Source organism: Hydractinia symbiolongicarpus, chromosome 13 (genome assembly GCF_029227915.1).
Source record: "Hydractinia symbiolongicarpus strain clone_291-10 chromosome 13, HSymV2.1, whole genome shotgun sequence".
NCBI lineage: Eukaryota > Metazoa > Cnidaria > Hydrozoa > Anthoathecata > Hydractiniidae > Hydractinia > Hydractinia symbiolongicarpus.
In genome coordinates, this window is record NC_079887.1 from 6,971,991 (window position 1) to 6,996,493 (window position 24,503).

The 24,503-nt window shown below is 32.7% G+C and overlaps 2 protein-coding genes and 1 long non-coding RNA gene across 3 annotated transcripts; 1 reads left to right on the forward strand and 2 right to left on the reverse strand.

Moving 5' to 3' along the window:
* Positions 1 to 3,747: 3,747 nt before the first annotated feature.
* Positions 3,748 to 5,713, reverse strand: LOC130624133 (uncharacterized). The gene is made up of 2 exons (XR_008981182.1): positions 5,625 to 5,713; positions 3,748 to 4,460 (listed from the first exon to the last, which is right to left on the reverse strand). It is a non-coding gene; the product is annotated as an uncharacterized LOC130624133 (long non-coding RNA).
* A 3,572-nt stretch (positions 5,714 to 9,285) lies between these two features.
* Positions 9,286 to 11,707, reverse strand: LOC130624136 (uncharacterized). The gene is made up of 2 exons (XM_057439703.1): positions 11,018 to 11,707; positions 9,286 to 9,987 (listed from the first exon to the last, which is right to left on the reverse strand). The coding sequence occupies exons 1-2, from the start codon at positions 11,231 to 11,233 to the stop codon at positions 9,826 to 9,828; spliced, it is 378 nt and encodes a 125-aa protein (XP_057295686.1). The 5' UTR covers positions 11,234 to 11,707; the 3' UTR covers positions 9,286 to 9,825.
* Positions 11,708 to 11,837: 130 nt separating this feature from the next.
* LOC130624153 (MAM and LDL-receptor class A domain-containing protein 1-like) lies at positions 11,838 to 22,561 on the forward strand. Its single transcript, XM_057439719.1, has 17 exons — positions 11,838 to 12,378; positions 13,111 to 13,210; positions 13,582 to 13,701; positions 13,785 to 14,062; positions 14,307 to 14,400; positions 15,061 to 15,123; positions 17,737 to 17,790; positions 19,228 to 19,347; positions 19,499 to 19,785; positions 20,049 to 20,110; positions 20,199 to 20,205; positions 20,449 to 20,694; positions 21,123 to 21,169; positions 21,613 to 21,655; positions 21,775 to 21,778; positions 21,899 to 21,951; positions 22,538 to 22,561. Exons 1-17 carry the CDS (start codon positions 11,944 to 11,946, stop codon positions 22,559 to 22,561), a joined length of 2,037 nt encoding a protein of 678 aa, XP_057295702.1. The 5' UTR covers positions 11,838 to 11,943.
* Positions 22,562 to 24,503: the final 1,942 nt, after the last annotated feature.

A 24,503-nucleotide genomic window follows, 5' to 3' on the forward strand; every position in this document is an offset into this window, starting at 1 on the left:
CCTAACTTTTATTGAAGTTTCAAAATATAAAAAAAAAATTCAAAAATTGTCCTGTCAATGTCACTTTGTCCTTTATTGACAGGTGGTCTTATCAAGTTGTGCTGTAGTGCCAAAAATAAATGTTTTCTAAACTAACCAGTTGTGTGAATATTGATAATTACAAGAAGTTGTTATACAATTTTGACATGCATGCTGTGTAATTTGCAGACCGGAATATGGGTAGTTTACAGACCGGGATATGTGTATTCTCCTATTTTTCTATTTGTATTGTCATATGATGCTGTCATAGGTCATTTTGTCACACGTCAATCCAATTTGTCTTGATTGAGTAGATATACCAAGTTTTATTCCATAACAGCAACTAACACCAAGGTACTTAAATATTGATTTAAATTCTGATCAATTTCGATTTTCTCCCTAGATGTTCCTAATAATATTCTTATATTATAGAATTTCCAACAAAGACATATTTTCTGCGATTATTGTGTCATTATGACGTCATCACTTCCTGTGATAACATAGAAATAGGATTTCAATCTACAAATCGGGCGAATTCCCCTCAGAATTATACAGCTAAAAAAGCCCAGAATACGGTTTATGCGTTATTTCTCTGGCGCCTTGACAGCGGATAATTATGCAACAGTCTTTATTTTAAAAATGACCACAAATGAAAAATAAAAACAGAACAATAACATTTTGTGTTTGATAGCCCTACCGTTCACAATATATACCTTTTTATAGATTAACAGTTTTGTATTACTTTGGTTTGAACATAGGTTGGTTGGAACGATGGAAGCACGTTTTTCAAACATCCTTTACATCGCATGTCAAATGTGAGCACACTAGTAAACACGTCAAATGTAGGTGTAAATGGGAAATGGATGTACAGAGTAGGAAAACCAGGAGGTAGATATTTATTTATTACATATATCTGTCTGGAATTCAGTTGAAATAATAACAATAGAGGATTCGGTCTTTTGTATCATTTTTTATAATAAAAATATAGGCGATTAAATAGCATTTCAATTACTGTCCAATTGCGTTTTCGTCCATCTCAGCATTTTCAAAATAAAAGAGGAATGACGATTCTGTTGTGCAGTAAACAGAAACAAAAATTTGGGCAAATTAGCGAAAAGGCAATTAATTTAAAGTACAGAACTTATTTCAAAATGTATCAATTCAAATGAATATTATTGCTTGTGGTGCAAAAGTTTCTATGAATGGATTACAAGTTTCTGAAAGTATACATTAGCATTACTTTGGTTTTGCAAAAGGTATTTTTACCTAATTGTAAAAAAATATACCTTAACAACATGGATTTATTTTTGGGTTGGTTAATAATCGCGGTGTCTGACGGCAACGGACAATTCTTTCGCATTTAGATTAAGGCTTCGCGAGCGCAAAGTGTCAATTTTTTTTTCAAAACACTGAACGCAACGTCCAGGTCATTGACCGGGTGCAATAAAGTCTTAAATTTCCGAGCTTCCCTTCTTTATGCCAGCCAACGTAAGGCAAAGACGAAGTTAATCAACTCGCCGCAAATATTTAATTTGAAATCTATTACATGTTTTATGTACAAGAATATCAAAATTCTAACCAGGCTTGTTATTATTATTATTTCTCTGTTGTTTAAACAATAGACCTATTGTGCTTAATCAAAATCTCCAGCCTGGTATTCTTATAAAGCATGTTCTTATAACAGATAAAGCATGTAGGTGTACACTATTCTCACTTTATTTAAAACTTTTCTATCCAACCGTTTTCCGCGTTTTGCTAGTATTGTGTCCAAATGTTTTATAGTAACTGACCTGGGTCATTTAAGAAGATTCAAAACCTAGCATGGTTGTGGTCACAGGCCAAGTAGCATACACAACTTTGGTTTTCCCAAATGTAAATTAAACAACGTGTGAATCGTGAATGTATTGTAGTTGCACCCTTTTAATAGCGAGATAGTTTATGCAGCTTCTGCATCTTGTTTTTATTTCAAATTTAATAGAATTTATTTCAACAAACAGGTCGTAAATTTTACTGATCTATAACCCGTCGGCCTTGGCGGGTATGATGCTTAAATGAGTATTACCAACCTTGTTCCCAGGGGTTGTTACAAATAAAAAGGCCTTTTGGTTCTCAACTGCTCGGCTTTTTCACGAAAAGAGCTTTCAAAAGCATGCATGATACATAAATATCCAACAGAACCCTCATAATTCAGCAGTTTTAGCGTCGACAAATAACAGCCGTCGCAATTTTCGCACTATTAGAATACTGTGGCAGCAGAACTTTTTTAACGAAGATGAAGGTCGAATAAAAAGAAAAATAACAAGAAGCCCTGCGGCGTGAAGATTTCCGCCATTAGCAATAATCTGAAAAAGTACGGAACTTTAAAGAGGACTGAGAAGTATGGGGGAACAAAATCATTGAATATTCTAAAATTTTAAATTTAAATTTTTGATTATTATTGTAACTGTAAATCATAGCTAACTTAACTTACATAAACTTCATTTCTTTATAAAAACAATTTAAAAAAAAATAATAAACCTGAAAATTGATGAACAATAAAAACAAAATAAGAACAATGGCAAGGCTGAAAATTTATCTATTTTCTCTTTCTCTCTCAAAAACAACTTGGAAAATATCTTTAAAGGTGGCAGGAATTTTTTTTTTACATAATCAGTTACGAAAGGTTATTTTCATAAGACTACATATTCTTTTTTCTTTTGCAACACACTTGTCACGATTTTATAGCTATAATACATTATCTTTCACCAAAAATATTCAGTCTCAACAATTCCTCTTTAAATTAAAAATCGTGAATAATTAATTAGTTCTGCTGAATATAGCTTTAGTCCACGTGCTTGCAAAATTGTACAGGAAATGTCGTAATTATTAAAGGGAAACGTTAATAACATCAAAGATGGCGCGTTATAAGACGATCTTCATTATGCTACACTGCACAAGCGTTATCTTTCGATAGCATATAAAATTTAAAATAAAGTATTGTTCATTGGATAATAAAACAAGTTGTTGCACTGTTAGCATTCTTATTGGCTTAAAAGTCATTTTAGCCTCGCTAAACGTCCAGCCTAGCCGCGCTGTCTCTATCTATCTCTCTATCTCCTCAGCCGATTTTAAAGATTTCGCCTTCGCTGGCGGATATCAAAAGTCGACCGGCTTTAACAATTTCCGCCACACTCATAAGCTCTTGTGAGGTTTCCGTTTTTCCTAGGTCCGTCTGTTGGAGATACAGAAGTGGGTACGCAGGTTCCTCGTGCTTGCTTTTGTTGCTTTTAATACGGTCGTTCAAACCGCGATTTTAAGGAAAAAAAGTGTGCGCATGTGCCAAAAATTTTTTTTTAAAAAAAGCGCCTGCGGCATAACATTATGACGTCATCGATATTGACCTCACTCCCTATTATCTTGTTTTAGTGTCCCAATGAAAGACAATTTAACATTTTTTTATTTTAAAACTAAAGAAGGATGACCATAGACTACTATCTCGCCTTTGGTTTCTACCCGGGGCAGCCTAAACAGACGGCAAGGTGCACAAAACCCCGGATGGCTAGCTCACAATTTACCAGTACAGGAACATTCTGACGCAAAGTTTTGCCTAAAGCGTTCTATCGTATAAGTTAGTAGCTGCCACTTTTTTTACTACTAAAATTTTGAGCTTTTCTACACCATACATTTCACTTTCGTTTTCACAAAAAAAAAATGGTTGACAACTATTAGAAATGTAAAATGGACGTTAATAAACAAAGAACAACGATATTATACTTCAAAATTAAATTTTAAAAGGAAAATAATAATTCATCTGATCTGTAACCTTAGCTACCTCTAACGTTGGTCTTGATTAGTTTTCTAGAAGCCTGCTAAAACTAAACGTAAATGTGAGAAAGCTAGCTTCACTCAGACTCAGTGGACCCCAATGGAAATAATCCACTAACAATAGGTTTTTGTGATTTTCTGGGCTAGAAACACTTTAAATATTTATCATTATTGTTGTTGTTGTTGTTAGACTAGCAACTGATTGCAAATGAAAAAAAAATTGTACAGTTATATATATGTTAAACGAAAAAGATAACAATTTACACATTTTTAGACATTGCAGCCTAGACCAATCCCTAATCATGAGATTTTTTACCACGAAAGTCAATCTGAATTATATAAAAAAACACTTTAAAAATTAGGCTATTACAAGTATTTTTTATTTCAATTCATAATCTGTATTTAACGAATATATTCTTATTTCAAACGCATCCAACAAAAAGTGGTAATCGAGCAAATCAGCAAGCTCTTCTGTTTCATCATTGTTCCATCTTTTTTTTTAACCGCTTCTGTCAACAAATCTTCACATGCAAATCACGTTTGAAAGACGCTTGCAATTGTGAATTGTTGGGTCAAAATTAGTTCAATGAAATCGTGCCAACATGTTTTGTATCATAGAACAATTTGGGACTGGTTTCCTAAAATGTGAAAAAACAGAAAGTACAATAAAAGCTACCAGAATCACCCAGAACCACGAAGACGCATGTGTGTCCAATGTGTGGCAATCGATTTCAATCTTTTATAATTCAAAAATTTAACGGACCAGCCATCAACGTTCAATGGACCCAGGGTACAAACCTCGTACAGCCGACTTCCCGAAAAACGAAAAGTTTCTTTTTCAAGTCTCAATTATAAAATGTAATTTTTTGTACGAAAAAGTTTCATAATTCCCAACTTCTTACTAAATATAAAGTCTTCTACCTAACAGGAGTCTTTCCCCTTAAAGTCTATGGAATACACGTCCGATATCGGTTTAAGAGACAACAAATTTAAAGAACGCCTACTCTGCGAAAACGACATCACATTTGAAAAAGTACTATCCAACTGCAGAGCTAGTGCGGTATCAAAGTTGCAAACTAAGTCGATTCTCACAACAAGCCTGACTCAACTCAATCGTCATCAACTGCTAATTCTGATATCAATCAGATGATCCATCGTCAAAAAAGCAAAGAAGTCATGAAATGCAAATTCTGTGCCCAGCGAACGGCAAAATATGCAATACAATGATTACGTATAAAATAGACACTGGTGCTTGTGTAAACGTTCTATTGATCTCTGTCTTTCAACGTCTCAGCAAAAAAGCAATGAGTATGACATCCTACTCGTATATTTTATATACCACACAAAAACCTGCTTGAAAAGTTTCACTCTGAAATTATTCTTGAATTAATGTTGCATAGCCCTATTTTTATCTTTAATATATTATAAAAAAACATTTACACCTGTGAAAAACATGTCAATTTCCTATGTGCTCATGCAAGTTTTTGAAATTTGATATCTTAAGAACTGCCCTAGATTTTTAAATGCTTTTCGTTAAAGTTATGTGCAGGACTTTTGGGGTATGAGAGGCTTTATGTCGTACAGTTTTCCACTATGATGAAAGGCTCGTTGATAGACAAAGTAAAGTTGACATAAATTCTGTGTGCAAACAGTGGTGTTACCTGCACTTTTTACGGTATATGCAGCTTATTAGCACTCACATCACATTATTCTCTGGTTTCTGAAAGCTATGGCATGTCCACTTCTTAAGCTTGCTAAATTTAGTAATGTTTCAGAATTTGGGTATCAAAATATAATCTTACTGAAGCAGTCGACGACAATTTCTGCACACCAACAACAGAAGTACGATGGGTGTCTTATATATATATATATATATATATATATATATATATATATATATATATATATATATATATATATATATATATATATATATATATATATATATATATATATATATATATATATATATATATATATATATATATATATATATATATATATATATATATATATATATATATATATATATATATATATATATATATATATATATATATATATATATATATATATATATATATATATATATATATATATATATATATATATATATATATATATATATATATATATATATATATATATATATATATATATATATATATATATTTATGTATTTATATCGTATTCACAATATCAAATATATAGCTAGTTAGCAATAAATCAATTCAATCAGCAAACTGCTTTTCACCAACATGAAACTTTCTGGCTACCTAAATAAATTCCCTGGGTGGGAGGGAATTACCCTTTGTATATATATTTCTATTGATTTAAAACGCAATATAGCCTCGTTCTCAGAACTAAATGTGTCAAAACGAGAATTTAAGCTTTAGCCTGGATAAGTTTTATCTATCTATCTCTCTATCTCCCCAGGCGATTTTAAAGATTCCGCCCTCGCCGGCGGAAATCAATTATTTGAAAACTATATCTGGAGTCACATGAAGTTTTGACTGAAAGTGAATATATCATTAAATTTTTTTATGATAATCGTTCAGGCTAGTGTAACTTGTAAAAGGACCTCGGGATCCCTTTAAGATAAAAAAAACATCACATTTGTGTCTTTCAATCTCTTTCAACTTTGTTATAAATATCGTCGCCTCGGTTCTTTAAATTTCAATAAAGTTGTTATAATGTAAAAAATTCCATATTTTTATCTACTTTTCGCGATTCGCCACAAATATTATCATTCCGTCAAAAATTTTTCATTAACTTTATTTTTAACTAAAACTGCTATTTTTAACACATATTCACTGAGAAAATTCTAAGAAATTAGTTCTTTTTTTCAATCCATCAAATGAACTACCTGAGAAGTATTCAACAAAAATAGGTTCCAACTTTCTAAATATGTTTTCAATTTTGTGTTTACATATCTTAACTAGATGAAGCAACTCAAATTTACTTCTTCAAAGCAGTATTTCTGATTTTTTGTAGGGGAAATCACCCTTTGCGATTTTGAAGAAAATACCTGCGACTTTGTAGTAGGCGATCGTTGGTCCCGACACTATGGAAGAACACCTTCTTTAGGTACTGGACCAAATGTTGACGCAAGTGGTAGGTTGCCTATTTTATTGATATCAAGCTTTGTTTTCACTTACTAGATATATTTAAGTAAACGTAAATATAACTTACCAGAAAAACAAAACAAAAAAACTACCCGGGAAAACAGAATTAACCTTAACCTTAACTTTAAACTTAACAAAACTTGAAATTGTAGTTGCAATTGCGGCTTTTTAGGAAGTTCATCGAAGTACTACATTTATTATGAAGCATCCGGCGGAATTGCAAATTCCAGTGACTCAGTTTATATCTTCGTATCCAATTGTAACCTTCGTCGTGCTGGTTGCTTACAATTTTCATACCACATGTATGGTTCCCATATGGGCTCGCTTTTAGTAGCACTTTCAAATAGTTATCTAACACAAACTATATGGTTTCGTCATGGAGACGAAGGAAACCAATGGAACACAGCGTCAGTATCATTGGATCAATTTTTAAGTCGTTCTTTTTCATCGGTCTTTAGTGTAAGTATTTTAGAACACCTTCTTTTAATACAACGCCATCATATTATTTACATCATATTAATTATAATATTATAATATTGTCGTATGTTTTTGATGCTCCTATGTTTAAACCTATTCGGTCCGGGCGGCGGATTCCGCCCCACCCTAACGGTTTTTTTTAATAACTCCTTAACGCTATGCTTCATGGCTATGATACTTACTGAGCTTCAATATTTATCTATTAGACACCAGCGTGCCAAGTTTTTAGGTCCCATGCCTTGTAAAGGCTTTGATATTGGCTATTACTCAAAACTACCCCTAAAAATCTCTACGAAACCCTTATAATGGGGAAAATGTAATAACTCTTGTTAGGATTATCCTTAGAACTTGAAACTTACAACACAACTTTGTTTAATCAAGAAGGATAATAAAAAAACTCTTATGTACCTTTCAGAAACTTCAAATAGAATGTAAAAATTTGCTCTAGAACTAAAGTAATTGAATTTTAGGCAGATGGTGGCATTTTGAACAAATTTCAAGCGGATTCAGGCCCCCCGGTCATAATATGTTCGAAAAACCCCGGACCAAATTAATCACAGCTTTCATGATACTCCAGACATCGTGTGTGTATTTGCGTCACAGCAATTTGATACTTACGCACAAGTCAATTCTATAGAATACCGAAGATGACTCCACTCACTTAATTTTATTTCTCGAATAGCGTCCTAAGTCTTGAAGAGATTACGTAGACAATAAGGCTCTTACTTTCGGTTGAACAAAGTGAATAAGAAAATGTTATTTTTTTTTAATTCATTGCCTGAGAAATTTATTTTCATTTATTTTCTAGTAATATAAGTATTAATTTACATAGTTAAAATTTGTTGCTGTCAGAGGAAATGGTTATCAGAGTGACATTGCCTTGGATGATATTTCTATTACCTTTGGAAGCAGTTGCAGCTCTGGTAAGAACAAAATAGACAAAAAAGAATTATATTTTTTGTTTTACCCTCTTTCCGTGTACTATTTGTTAACCATTGTAAGAAATAAACTACAAATTGTCTAGCGATGAAGCGACATTTATTTTTTCCCTAGATAAGTGAGACGTGTATTTATGTTATTTTTGCAAAGGGCAATGATGGAATTATTGTATTGACATTGTGTGGGGATAGTTGCATTGTCATTTTATATTTACCTTTTAATATTGCGAAATCTCACTGGATAATAAAAGATGCATTTTTTTATTTTTGAAAAATAGTGCACTAAAAGAAACAAAAACAGTGCAAATAAAAGAATCGAATTAAAAAGGGTAGAATAGCAATCGAGCACTTTTTCAAGTTTTAGTAAAACAAACCAAAATATAAACATATTACAGAAACAACCAAAAAATGCAAACAAATGAAAAGCAGGTGTGATCAAAATTAAACGTTATGGCACGATTTTTAATGAAAAAAATATGATCGATCACTTTATCCGGTTCAGACAAAAGATTCATCAACCTTCAACATCAGCACGCAAATCTTTGTTAAAAAAATTTGAAGCAACACCAAGTTCAAAAATGCGATAACAGTAGCATTATTTTGTCATTTGTATTAAAAATGTTCCAAAAAAAACAATACACAACCAGCATGGATCCTTTCACTCGATCACCATTTGTTAAAAAATGCGACTTTTAAATTCTTTCCAAAGCCAAATGAAATTTCTAAAGCTCCCATTTTGCAATTTCAACAACTGCACCGGTTGTTTTAACTACACTAGAACAACTCAACATAATGCAGTTCTTTCTCCTGCTTCACCAAAACGAAAACGCGTACGCATTACCTTATCCAGTGAATCATCACAAGACCAACAAAAAACATTTTCATTATTATTTTAATAGTTGCAAATTTTGTAGTTACTCTTCACACTCATTTCATAACTGTTTGAAATGTTATTTTTCTCTTGTTAAAACCTTATCTCAAGAAGAAACTTCGAATTTTTTTCAAATATAAGACTTTTTTCCTATCCATTCATGGACTCTAACTATTCATGCACTCTTTCGTTGAACTAGACCCCACCAAGATGCCAAATTTCAAAGATTAAAGGTGACGATAAACTGGTTATAACATGGTTTCTTCGTGCAAAATGGCTAGTTTTTCTCATTCTTTTAAAGTGCAAAATAAATGCCTTATCGGCATCAACTACTACGTATTAACATTGTCGTGTTGCTATTGTATTATAACTACTGCTATTGTATTATTATATTGCCATATTTACTGCAGTTATGCCATAATTGGAAGTTTTGTGACAATTAACTCTTAGATTGTATTTTTTCTAAAAACAACTCGGATCAGTTGGTTTCTTTAGGACGCATCTGCGGTCTGTTTCCTACGGCATTTACGGCCATCTCCAAATAACTTCGTCAATGCAATTCAATCAATTAGAATGAAAGAGTATTTTAAAATTATATTTCAGGAAGTTTTTCTTGCGACTTTGAAATGGATAGTTGTGGAATTACTGGATTTAACTGGTACAGGCATTCTGGAAAGACTCCAAGCACAGATACTGGTCCAAGTGTTGATGCAAGTGGTAGGTTACCGTTTTTACCACTACATTCTTTGGTCTCCTGGTAAGACGAGAGAAGTAACGTTATAATTGAATTTAACGGAGAACTAACAATTGATAACGTGTTGTGCTTACAATGTTTATTTTATTGTAAATATTAACTGTGTGATTTTGTTAATTTTGTTTGGATATTTTTAAGGTCAAATGTTTGTCGCCATAGCCGTGTCGATAAGGTATTTTTGTTTTGGCGACTTACTAATTTGTGGGACGTAATTGTGCGAGGATGTAAACAGCTTCATTCCTAATTGTTTATTCAGAGGAAATGCTAAACGGATAAACTGTATGTCTCCTATGGTTGTCTGACATTCATCACAACGTGTTTTTATTTGATTTGCCTGTTTCGAAAACAAAATTTTAAATGATTATGCACAATAAAGTGTGTCGACTTCTAAAAAAAAGACAAACAATGGAAGTAATTCTGTGAAAAAAAAAAACAAAAAAAAAATAGCCTCAAAATTTTTAAAAGCTTTTTTTTTTTTTCCTACTATTTTGGCATTGTTATTGTTATTGTTCTACTTGAATCTAACTCTTACTCTTCATCGCTCGAATCTTCCAATAAACTGACTGTGTTAGTACTTTTTTAATGCCTTTTTCTCTATTCTGTTTTGTACGAAGCCGTGAACTCTTTACGCAAAAGTAAAAAATCACTCTAAGAATACGACGACGTACAGAGACGGATGCAAGCCTTATATAAGTCCAAATGTTCTTGTAGTAAGCATTGTTGAGGGTATTAAAATTATCCAGGGCATAAAATATATTTTGCACTAAATGAAGCTGTTATCTGTTTCCTCTTTTTAAGAATGCAAAATAAAAGAAAATACTCGTGTCTAGTTTATGTGGCAATATATTTCTTCGTATGTTTCAGTTAATGGCCAAATTTGGTGTAAACAAAACAGTCGAAGGGTAGCTTCATCTTAGGAAAATTAAAACTCTTGCTCACTGAGAGGTCTGGAAAAAACATAACCGGTATCGGCACACTTGTGTTAGCATAACTTTAAATTGCGCCTACAATATGTTTGCTCTCGACTAACCTTGAAATTAGAAATGTTAGTCATAACCCATCGACCAATCAGAATTGCTGTATCTGTCGTTTTGACCAACATAATGAGTAAAAAATAGCAGAATGCCATTCGCTTTTTGATGTACATCGGCAGAATCAGCAAGGTGAGGAGATATGTACCGGTTCTGACATACACTAGATCCGCACCCGATGTGAATGAAACTTCGTCTATCATCTTGCAAATCATGTTGATGTTCCGGCTGCAAAGACTCGTACGTCGGTAATACTAAACAAAAGTTATTCAAGCGAACACAAGAACATGCTTCCCGCCATGATTCGGCTATTAAAACACAAGATAATTGTCCCCTGTGTGAACATTAACAATATATTTTCTAACGATTTTGAGGTAGTAAAATTGAAATTGAACTTAGTGCTAGAGAATACACAAGTTATTGACACCTCGGATATTTGGAACATTCTTTTGTCCAAAGAGGCGTTTCATATAAAAGAAAAGAAACCCATTCTTAATGACGGCATTATGGCATCGAAGGAATTACAATTGTTTTAATTGTTTGTACAACTTCTTTTAATACTGCTCTTTTATTTCTTTCATCCTTTGTGTAACAAACAATTATCTTATATGTTTCAAATTGTATGTAACCTTTACTTTTAGACTTGTCATTTTACTGTCTTGATAATGATTTAGTAACAAATTGAAATATCGACTTTTATAAATTACATGTTATTATCTCTTGAGTTTGATTTTAAGTTTAAGAAGACATTTTCGGAATTGCTTTCATTTTACATATTTTGAATATATCGGCAGGAAAAGCATTTTGTATTAGCTTTTGTTCAATAATTACGGCACCCAATGTGTTTATCTCCTTTTGGGGACGAAATTTGGAAAAAATTAATAAAATTAAAAAATTTTATGTTCTTTTTTTTAAATATTTAAGAATGTTTTTACTGCAACGAAACATATATGTATTTTTTTTCATTTCATTCTTCTTCAAGCAAATAAAAAAATACCAACAAAAAACAATAGCAAAAACAGTTGATCAATCGGATGATAAAAGAAAACTTGATTGCAGTTGTGTTCTTATTATTTTAGGAAATTCATTGAATTATTACGCTTATTATGAAGCCACTGGCGGAACTTCAAATTCAGAAAACTCAATTTTTATTTATTTATCTCCTACCAGTAGCAGCATCGGTTGCTTGCAATTTTCATACCACATGCATGGAGCCGATATGGGCTCGCTTTTAGTAAATGTTTCAAGTGGATCTTACAGCGAACTCTTATGGTCTCGCTCTGGAAATGTAGGAAACAAATGGAAAATGGCGTCGGTATCTTTCAACAAGTTTTTAAGCCGTTATGAACCAAATTATGGTGTAAGTATTTAATACACATTGTTTTAAGTAACATTGTATATTTCATCTTGCGTCTTACTATGCTTATAAGTAAAATATGAATCAAAGGCTATAATATGCGTATAACATAATTTTGTTTTTGCGTACTTCTCTGCGCTAAGTCTTAGAAATTGCTGCTTTTACGGATCATCCGTGATTCCAGCCACTATAAAAACGGGACAAGGGAGATAATTTACTCGATTTAGTGGCATCCATATACATATTTATCCTAAGTAGTGCACTCTTGCGAGTTTAAATTGCAACAAAAAAGACAGACTCTGCTTTGTAACTTCTTAAGGCTTTGTTGACTTGTTAAAAACACCCAAAAGTGTTGTGGATAGATTGAAAGACCATAAATGACGTTTGAAAACAGCTGCTGATCGAAATACAGCTTTACAAACTCACAATAACCAAAAAAATATTTACTACTGCCGTATTATTGAAATATGGTGCCTTTTTAGAGCATTTTCAAGCTGGGCCCGATCGCTCTGGAAATTTGTGCAGACCTAATAATACTGCAAATGTGCCAATATTTCTAACTTCTTAATTACTTAATCACTCACTTACTTTTTCATTAAATCATAGTCAATACAAATACCATGCAATATATTTGATATGTACTTGTTTAACAAGATGTTCTATTTTTGCGACATTTATATTTATTATAAAACTCTCCGTGGGTACTTTATCATCATTCAATATCGTTTTTATTAGAATATCCTGTTCAAATTTGTTGCTGTCAGAGGAAATGGTTATCGGAGTGACATTGCTTTGGATGACATTTCTATTAGCTTTGGAAGCAATTGCAGCTCTGGTATGGACACATTAGTTAATAGAGTTTTATATACGTTATTTTATTTCATTTTCCTTGTATTGTCTATTTCAACTTTAATATTTTTCTCCTATTGAAAAAAATTAGAAGTTAGCAGGCTATGATTCAAAATAATTATTTCTACTGGTTTTGTGACTGTTACCGGAAATAATTTAAACTATTATTAACGGATTATGTTATCAGTTTTGTCTTCATTACTAATAGAACAGAGATTAATATTGGTCTTTATGAAGGTGAGTATGAGATTTTTTTTAACCCTTCCACTCAAAGCACAATATTTTTTTCTGCAAGGTAGAATTATTTTTCTAAAAGCGATATGTTGATAGTATTAAATAATTTTCAAAATTCTGTAGGAGAAAGTTTTAGCTTTTGCAACTTTGAAGTCGATACCTGTGGTTTTACTGGATCTAACTGGAACAGAGCTTCAGGGAGTACAACAAGCATATTTACTGGTCCAAGTGTTGATGCGAGTGGTACGAATTTCTTTGAACCTTTAAATGATATAATTAAGGATGTAAATAAATATGTGGTTGAGTTGAAATGCTATTCTCTTTAGGCAGATCTGATGGTTATTTTTATCGTTTAAATGCTAGTGCACCATTTGCTATCCAGTTTGCCTCGGTTCTAGTATCAAATCCGTTTAAATACAGTACAGGGTGTCTAAAATTTGCATATCATATTGTTGGGACAAATTATGAGAAACTCGCAGTCGGACTAATTTCCAGATATAATCAAACTACGGTATGGGAGAAAATTAGTCAAGGTAATCTGTGGAAAAGAGCGACGATACCACTGCAAGAGATTTTGAATCCTATTATCCCATCATTTTTTTTTGTAAGTAATTAAGACTTCAGCTTATAGAGTATTTTTGGGAGGTTCGTCATGCTTCTGACATATTGACACTGTTCTTGAATTTTGTACGTAGCTACATGTTAGAACTTAAACCTGTAATTTTTTTTGCTGTTTCGGATGTACTGAATATCAGTCTTCCTAATATCTTACTGCAGAGTTTTGCATTTATATTTCTTGACATGTATCAGTGTAGAAAAAATCGAAATAGAGTTTTTTTGTTTCAAAGCTAACATTTATGGCAACGAAAGGACGTAACAATCTCACTAACATAGCCATTGATGAAGTAGAAATATCATATGGGTCATATTGCACAACAAGCTGTAAGTAAACCTACTGTCATGAGTGCTGCAAAGCTACTGCTATAATAAAATGTTAACCGATTATACCGGAATGCACCACAAAATATCACCCAAGATCTAAATGCAGACCAAGGTTACAATGTGGACCATTGTCAAGGGGTGGTGGGAGGAGGCTAACTACTTTCGTTACTCTTAAGCTTAAAACTCTAAACAATTATGCCTGAAAGCAAGAATGTTCTGGTACAGAATTCGAAAGTCCCTATAGAATTTACCTAGGTAGCTAATCAAAACATTTTGATGATTCGAAGTTCGATACGTTTAAACAAGAAAATGTTTGAAGTTGAATGTGCAGTTAAAGTTTTGTTACAGAGAATATTAAATGAACTTTAAACTAAATAAAATAAAAAATGACACGGGTGTTGACCATTTTTATTTAAACTTGGCAACCAAAAGGCTAAAGGATTTCGACTGAAATGAAGAGAAATGTGGTTGTTATTGTTAGAGGAACTGGATCTAAAATTATTTACAGTGTCTCATAAATTTTGTTTTCCCTTGTTTACATTCAAAGTTATCATTCTTTGGACGACGGACAGCATCCTTTATTTAGTCAACATGGATTCTCCACTTGCAGTATACAGACGGTTAAAAACTAAAAATAATGATACTACATAAATTTTTCAGCCACAACTACAACAACTACAACTTCAACCACAACTACACCATTCATCACACATCATGCGACAGGTAAATCTTTATTTCCACGAACAAGTAATATAAGTTATGGCGATGTTTTTAACTGCAAGAACATTTTCCGAACATGAGCTAATGAGTATGGGCAGTTAACTAGCTATACCAACGAAACTTCTAGACATAACATTGAAGTTGATTATGGGAACTTCAACATTAATATGGTATATTGTTGTTGGTTCTTTCGTGTACAAAATATTTTATATGTGTATTATAGGAATTTAATATAAACTTAATTGCAGTACTTCATAAAATTTATTTTCCCTGCTTGTTTGCATTCTAAGCCATCATATTTGGACAGTCCATATTTGCTAGCAGCCAACAGCGCCAATCAGAATGTCTAAACAATTGTAATCTGTGCTTGCCAAATTTTAGACGGTTACCAATTAATAATAATAATAATACTTTCGTATTAATTTCTTACCTTAAATATTGTAGACAACAGGTATATCTTTCTTCTACGGACAAAAAAAATAAGTTATGACAATGTTTTCGACAGCAAGAATGTTTTTCTCACAAGGAAACGGACAGAAATTTAACAGAGAGTAACTTTTTTTGGTCATTTACACTTGGTTTTAATGTAAAGTTTCGTTGCAGAAACTTATGCAATAGGATGCCATTTCGGCGTATTAAACAGGTTTGATTAGCTAACAAATTTTATACATGTTACATGCACACAAGACGAACAGAAAACGAAACTTAACTATGGCAGAAACGAATTGAAAAGCACATTTATTAATCTAGTGGTGTAAATAATTCAAGCACCCATACTCAGTAATACATATTCTTTTGTTTTCCCTCTGTTTCGTTCCTGAAAAGAAAAACAACATGTGAACTTAAAAACAACTCATATTTTCCTTACTTTGTTGTGATTATCGTACTAATTTCTGTTATATAACCTTGTAGTAACTTTGTTGTGATGTTCGTACTAATTTCTGTTATATAACCTTGTAGTAACTTTGTTGTGATGTTCGTACTAATTTCTGTTATATAACATTGTAGTTACTTTGTTGTGATGTTCGTACTAATTTCTGTCTTATTACATTGTAGTTACTTGGTTGTGATTATCGTACTAATTTCTGTTATATAACCTTGTAGTAACTTTGTTGTGATGTTCGTACTAATTTCTGTTATATAACCTTGTAGTAACTTTGTTGTGATGTTCGTACTAATTTCTGTTATATAACCTTGTAGTAACTTTGTTGTGATGTTCGTACTAATTTCTGTGTTATATCATTGTAGTTACTTTGTTGTGATGTTCGTACTAATTTCTGTGTTATAACATTGTAGTTACTTTGTTGTGATGTTCGTACTAATTTCTGTCTTATTACATTGTAGTTACTTGGTTGTGATTATCGTACTAATTTCTGTTATATAACATTGTAGTTACTTGGTTGTGATTATCGTACTAATTTCTGTTATATAACATTGTAGTTACTTTGTTCTGATGTTCGTACTAATTTCTGTGTTGTAATATTTTAGTTATTTGATCGTAAAGTTCACACTAATTTCTGTCTTATTACATTGTAGTTACTTGGTTGTATTTTCGTACTAATTTCTGTTTTATAACATGGTATCTAACACAAGAACCACACACATGCCAGCTGCATTTATTTTACGACAAGTAACCTGTTTAAAGGGTTGTATGTAGCTATTATATGTGTATATGTAAATATGTTGTGGCATTTTGTATACTTGTGCATAAACAAGTATTAAAACTAAGTAAATGACGGCCTTAACTCTATTCGGTCACATTATGACCAGGGGGCGGATGAATGTAGACAATCTATCAATGAATAAATACTTCTTATAGTAATTTCCAAAAATAAATATATTCTCTTTCAGTATTCTTCTTTGGTGGTAAGATGCAGTCTGAAAATACAATAAATACATGTGAAAGCGAAAGTTTTGTTTTAATGAGAAAACACGACAACACGAGGGACTGTATTTGTTAAAAATGCTGTGCGAAATGGAAAAAAGTAGTTAATACCTCTAAAAAAAATTTAAAATCGTTGTTGCTTCAAATGGCTTTATGTGCAATAATTTCGTTGGTTTCTGTGCAAAATTTAGAAGGAACTTTATTTTGTTTAATGATTTTAAAGAAAATAGATTTAGCACAAGTTCTTGCACAAGCCTATGTTCACTGATAATAGTAGCCTTTACACATATTATTGCATCGCACAAGTGCTTGTATGTCACTAGTTATTAGAATTTTTTTTACTTGCAGCGTCCTTGAGGAAAAGTAACAATAATTCACCAGGCCGTTTTTCACTCCTGCCACATTTATCGCGTAAAGCAAAGGTCAAAACTCCGACAGAAGATTTTATCTCAGTAGCTCTCTCTTTGTTACGCACTCCTTACTCGAGCAATTAGTACAATTTGATGCAACTTTTACAAAAAAAATAACTTAATTGTCAAATTAATTTTCTATTTGTTGCTTTCGTACAGAACGACGAGAAAGGTGAACTCGATTTAATCAATTGGTGTAAACATTTAAAATACGCATACTCAGAAACGTTTCGATTCCTATCTATTCCAAAATTTTCTTAAAGTGAAAAACAACCCATAGACCTAATGTACTTGATTTATTTCTTATTTCTATCTTTGTAGCCAGCACCACAAGGACAACTAGCACAACGACAACTAGCACCAATATGACGCCAGGTAAACAATGTAATTAAGATAATTTTCATTTGCATTAGTTATCATTTATCTATTGCTTATTAAAGCACAAATAACTTGGAAACAGATGGCAGTGACCATCGTGTTATTTAGCGTATTTAACTAGGGTTCAATTAGGACCAAAAATAGTCAAAATAGCCAGACCTTCCCGTTCCGGAATCAGCACCTTGTTGTCGTCATCCATAACCTTCAAACATCAATACCTTGGTAATTGTTTATTAGAAGCACATGATCCTATGCATTATGGTGAAGCCTTTATAAGACAGCCACTCTAGGCATTTAACAAAAGGAAACTTTGAAACTTATGCAATCGCTCTAACCTCTAAGTTTTCCAAACTATAACACAAATGTTTCTTCCTGCCTCTAATTTGCCTTGAACGACTGGTAGCCTTGACTGACTGGTAGCATTGTGGTAGAGCGTTCGCTTCCAGTACGAAATGTCTTTAGTTAAAATCACGGCCGAGTCATTCAAGAGATGTGCTTAAATAACTCCACGATAGAAACGATGGCAAACAAATTTCTAGAATTTTTGTTTTTTCATGTAAACAGGCTGGTGACATTGCAAAAAATCTGTTAAACAATAATATCTTCTTAACGGTTCAAAGAAAACACATGATCCTAATTCCTTATGTTGATTCACGTTTATATCCACAAATATAATATATCCACACAATTTTTTGCTTAATCAAGTAGATTCTTTCATGGGTCATGCATTCTCTTATTCTAATACACTAATTCTAACTATTGTTGTTATTTAAAATGTTTTTATTATTTTCTCCTTTCTTGGGCATTTTATAAAGTTTTTGAAATTTGAAATATACACTCTGGTTACAACTACAATCCTGTTCAATTTTCTTGGAAAATCAGTTTTTTAAAACAGCGAAACAGCATCACCTGACAATTGCTCCGTATCCAAGATAGTGCGAGACTTTGACAGATGAGTAACGCGGGTGAGAAAAGTCAAAATCCGTAATTGCATTTTTCTGCAACGTCTACATTATGGAACATTCAACATGTCGACCCGCAAGCGTACAGGAAATTGAGAAAATAGGTGCTATGCTATGCTGACGTCGGCAAGAATTTCGGATCTAACAAAATAACCTAAGATCCTAAGTCCGTTGTAAATATTGCCAAGTTCAAAGTGTGCACGTCTAATCCAAAAAGGCCATAAGTCATTGCTTGTATGATTCTTGAAATAAAGTATTCATTCCAATAACCTTTTAAACATTATTAAAGTCAAATTTAGTACACATATCACAAAAATGCGCGAATTCGTTTATTTATTTGGCTTTTCGTATTAATTCCGCGAAATCGGTTGAGGTTTGAAATATTTTTAAAGGGCATTTGATGCTTATAAATAGTTTTTTACATATGCACATATTTGTGATTGGAGTTTAAAAAGCAAATGACATTTTTTAGGAACAATAAGCCTCTGCAATTTTGAAGAAAACACATGCGGATTTGTATTAAGCGAAAATTGGTTTCGAAATCGTGGAAGCACACATTCTTCGACAACCGGTCCAAATGTTGATGCAAGTGGTAGGTTTATTTCACCCGTATCGTGTTTTTTCCTTCACCTAGGAATTAGACGAAAAAATTGATTGTTTAAAAAAATTGAGCAATAAAACAAACAAAAAATGCAACATTTACCAGGAACTGGTAATTGTAGTTGTAACTGTTTTTACTTTAGGAAGTCCATCAAAGTACTACATTTATTATGAAGCAACAAGCGGAATTGCAAATTCAAACAACGCAATTTTTATCCTTTTATCCAATTGTTATCTCAGTACCACCGGTTGCTTACAATTTTCATACCACATGTATGGTGCCAATATGGGATCACTTTTGGTATTACTTTCGAACAGATATTTAAGACAAACTATATGGTCTCGCCATGGAGACAAAGGAAACCAATGGCATACGGCATCAGTACCATTGAATCAATTTTTAAGCAATTCTTCTTTATCTATTTTGAATGTGAGTGTTTTCATACACGTGCTTAATAAGCATTGTAAATTTTCCACTATGGCCTCAATATGCATATGACTTAAATTGGAATCTGGCGATACAGTATCTAACATTATGTACTCACATGTCAATGTGCTTAACACTATTCCTACTGGACCATTTAGCGGTTCTGCAAGGTTGTGTGCGAGGAACTGTTAAACACATAAAACTGTTTTATCCTCAGAATAAATAAATAGGCTTGTAAAATTTTTAAAAAAGTTGCATAATTTAAGATTGTAACTATGAACACAAAAAAACAACAACATGGGAGTCGTATTAGCAACCCACATCATAAGTAGAATCAATCTACTAGATTTTTTAAAACTTTGATAATAACTTTTAAAAATTAGTTAGCACACACTTGGTTTTTGCCTTATTTTTAGCCTTCAAGTATAGTCAGATATTAGTCCTTTTATTTTATACGTTTTATTTTATATTCTAAATTGTTGGCAACATGGCAACCATTTTTTCAGTTCAGTATAATCTTGCGATATCGTGTTTCTAAAAAAATGATCCCATCCTCTTCAGCATGGTGGAACCCCCCTAATAACCTATAGCAAAAATAAGGTTAAAAAACTATCCAGCTTATCTTCATTCAAGAAACAGTAATATATTATTGTTTAATTAATTTAGTTGACTTTTGTTGCTGTCAGAGGATATGGTTTTGAGAGTGACATTGCTTTGGACGACATCTCTGTTTCTTTTGGAAGTGATTGCATCTCTGGTAAGAACACAAGAGAAAAAATGTATATATTGTTACAATTTTTGCGATATCGCCAAACTCTATATCTTAAATATTTTATGATGCCTATTTTAAGTCCTAGAATAGGTGCGTGCAACAAACGTAATAGTTTTATACTTTCAGTTATCAGTGAAGAGGCATGTGACAAAAAGTGATTGTTTTCAGGAAATCTGTGAAGTAGATTATTCGAGTTCGATAACAGTAATATTCTTCATAATAGCTTAAGACATGGTAGGCTTTTTTGAAAAAAACAAAATAAACTGGTTGCCAGTGAAACCATTTTCCAAATAAGAAGGCTTTGATATTGGCAATTACTCAAAACTAGCCCTACAAATCTGTACGAAATCCTTTTAATGAAGAAAGAGTTATAACTCTTGTTAGAATTATCCTTAGATCTTGAAACTTATAGCACATCTTTGTTTTAGCAAGTAAAATCCTTTAGTTCTTAATTATTTTTTTTAAGATTTTACACAAAAATCAAGGAAAATCGTTTCTTCAGACAATTTGCAACATTTTATTCGAACTATGTAAAAATATGTTAACTTTATTAGTTAACTTTACTTAGCTTTTGGAAACTGTAAACAGAATGTTAAAACTTGCACTAGAACTGAAGTAGTTTAATTTTTAGCATATAGTGCTGTTTTTTGTGGTTTAAACAAATACATGTTTTTCGCTATAATTTGGATTAATTGTTAGCAAAAACCGCTCTTTGTGATTGGTCTGTTACGTGTGAGCGGCCAAGGCAAAGCCAATGTCTGAAATAAAGTGATACTAACAAGACATGATTTGAACCCATAGAATTGCAATGTGACCACTTCAATATCTCTGTTTGCGCTTGATTCTATCGTCCTTGACTAAGGAAATTATAAAACGATATAAAATTCTGGATCCAGGCTAAATGAATTTATTTCTGACCTCCACTACGACTTAATAAATGTATTGACCCTTCTTGAAGAGATCTATTTGGTGGTTCATCGAGTAAAATCCCAGACGATTGAGTAAAAGCAATGATTTAATCGTCGCATTTGAATCTGTAAATTTATTAACACACATAGATGTCCCACTTTTAATAAGCTTATCGTTAATATGCGTACAAAGGTAATAGTAATGTCAGATATACAGAATAGTTAAATTAAAGCTATTGTTACAATGATATATTTTATCAACATTGTCAGTACTATTGGCCCATTTTATAAATCTATTATATTGCCCATCAGTTAAGTAAGCACTTTAACATGAAAATGTATTGATTGGTGCTGTTTATACAATTATAAGAACTTGAAGTTAAAGGATAATGTGGAAGTGTACAAATTCAAGTTGATTTGTGTACTATATGCATAGAGATTTATAGTATATTGAAGGATCGAAATCGCAAAAAAATTCAATATATTTGGGTAAAAGATCTATTTTTTCGATGTGACAAATTGATGAGGTTTTAGTCTGTCTTGAGTTTAAAAAAAGGAACACTTCTTAATTTATACTTCAGATCCCTACATATCTCTTTAATAATGGCCGTTTTCTGTCTGTCTGTTCGTGCGCCTGTTTGTCTGTTTGTTACGGAAACACGAAATTCGATATATAAAGGACAGGCGAATCCGTGGACTTTTTCACGGCTTAACGGCTACTCTATATTATAATACCCGTATATGTCTGTCTGCTTATGCTGAAAAATAAAATTGCTGAGTATATATTTTTTTAACTGAACTTGATAACGACAGGCGGTTTCCTGATTTTTTTTAAACTGGAGTCGCAATAAAGTTTTTTTAAAAATGGTGTTACGCCTATACTCATGTGCGACACAGTCTACCTAGTACTAAGCGCTTAGTCCGGTGTAAACAACGGGCTGTTTCCTGTGTTTACCTATACTAAGCGCTCAGCTTAACATTTTTTTGAACTTTTTCCCGGAAACATACCCTGAAAAATAAAGAAGGCTGGCCAGCTGCTTTTGCTATGACGGGGTAACAATGAATTGTAATCTAGGTTGTCGAACAGGAAACACCATAAAGTTGTGTGCACTTCACTTGATTTTCTACACACTATATGGCTGTACTAAAGCGCTTTACCTGAATGTGTGGCACAGTTGACGGTTCTTATTAATCACTCAATCTGGTGTTTAATGCTGGGTAACAACTACTTGTGCCTTAACCCGGTGTTTCAACAGAGTGTATCCTGTGTTTTGTAAACCAAAGCTGCAATAGTTTTTTTGAATAGGGTCTTAAACCTAAACGCATGTGCCGCAGTTTACCTGTACTAAGCGCTCAGTCCAGTGTCACAATTCATTTGTTAACCTTTACGGAAACTTATTTCGCAAATTAAATAAAATTGACCAATTGTTTTTCCTATGACGGGGTAACAAATAGTTGTAAATTGTGGTTTTTTTTTGGCTAAAGTTGCAGTAGAGTTATATTTTCAAAAATACACTACAACCGAAACACTCTAGTGTTGTGTGCGCTTTACTCGATTAACGACATACTGCATACCTGTACTAAAGCGCTTCACCTGACTGTGTGGCACAGTTTACGGCTCTTATTAGGCGCTCCACATAGTGTTTAAAGGCGGGTCGCACCTTGACTTATGACTTACACCGGCCTTTCGACGCCGGGTTTCCCAACTAGTCTATATAATAATACCCTAAGTGTGTTTGTGTGTGTGACTTTGAGGCCAATTAAGCCCTAATACCTCTGCAACCGTTTGTCAAAAGTGCACCATCCTATACATTTTCTTGATCAGCGTTTCAAGATTTATACAATGAAGGTAGCAGGTATATAAATTTCTAAAAATAATTTTTATTCTTTATTCGGTACTTTGCTGACGCCAGGAAAATTTTTAAACCTTTTTATCTCATTAACCATTTATCAAAAGCACGTTATTACATACATTTTCTTGATCAGCGCTTTAAGCTCTACGCAATAGAGGTGCAACGTAATCAATATAGAAAGTGTTGCGGCAAGGTTGCCAAGGCAAAGGCATTAAGCATGGCAAGGATAGGGCGCCGCAAAGACAGGCAAGAAAACAGGAAGACGAATCAGCAAGGCAGGGGTAGGAAAGGCATGGGAGTTACAGGCAAGGGCATAGTAGGCAGGCACCAGAAAAGACATAGGGAAAAAATTGCTGCAATACCATTAAGGTAATTCAGCAAATATGTAAAAACAATTTAAAAAAAAGGTTAATACCGTTTAATTAAATTAATCGTAGCTATATTCGCTTTGTATCGTCTAATTAATCAATCACCTTCATTTTTTGTAAACGATTATATACATGTTTGTTTTATAAGAAACCAGTTTATAAGAAGCCCTGGGCTCTGAAAGACCAAATTTTTAGAAATCTCCAACATTAAAAAACTTTTATACATATAGCTAATGTACAACTGAAAAAATACGTACAAACATAGCTGGCAAATGTTGTTCATATATATCAAAACCATACTCCAAACGGTTAAGCTCGAGATTTGCCGACTCGAGTTTTTATTACCACAAGTGAGTCAGTCTGTGGACGTTAACATAACATATTTTTATGGCGACCCTAAGAGGTGTCAATAATCCTTCGAAGGCTTTGCATTAGCTAGGTAGAGGCCAAAAAGGGGTTCATTGCATGTAAAAAATAGTGAAATACTAGCTACTACATAGATAGTTAGCTAGCTAGGCTGTTAGCTAGATATTTAATACAATGAAAAATTCCCTTCAGCTTTCTTTATATAGCTAGCTAGCTACGCTGGACAAAGTTTCCATATATAACGAAAAAAAGTTAATAACGTAAGATAAAGTATATCTAAGGAGAATTAAATAAGGATATTACTACCTGAGATTGATAGATATAAAAGGTAAACTTTACCAGTAAAATTCTCGTGATCTGTCTCCAGTAAAATTCTCGTTGTCGCTCTCACACTGTCGCCATATTTAAATAACAACAAAAAACTCCCCCATTGCCGTTTTAAACATGTTTTCTC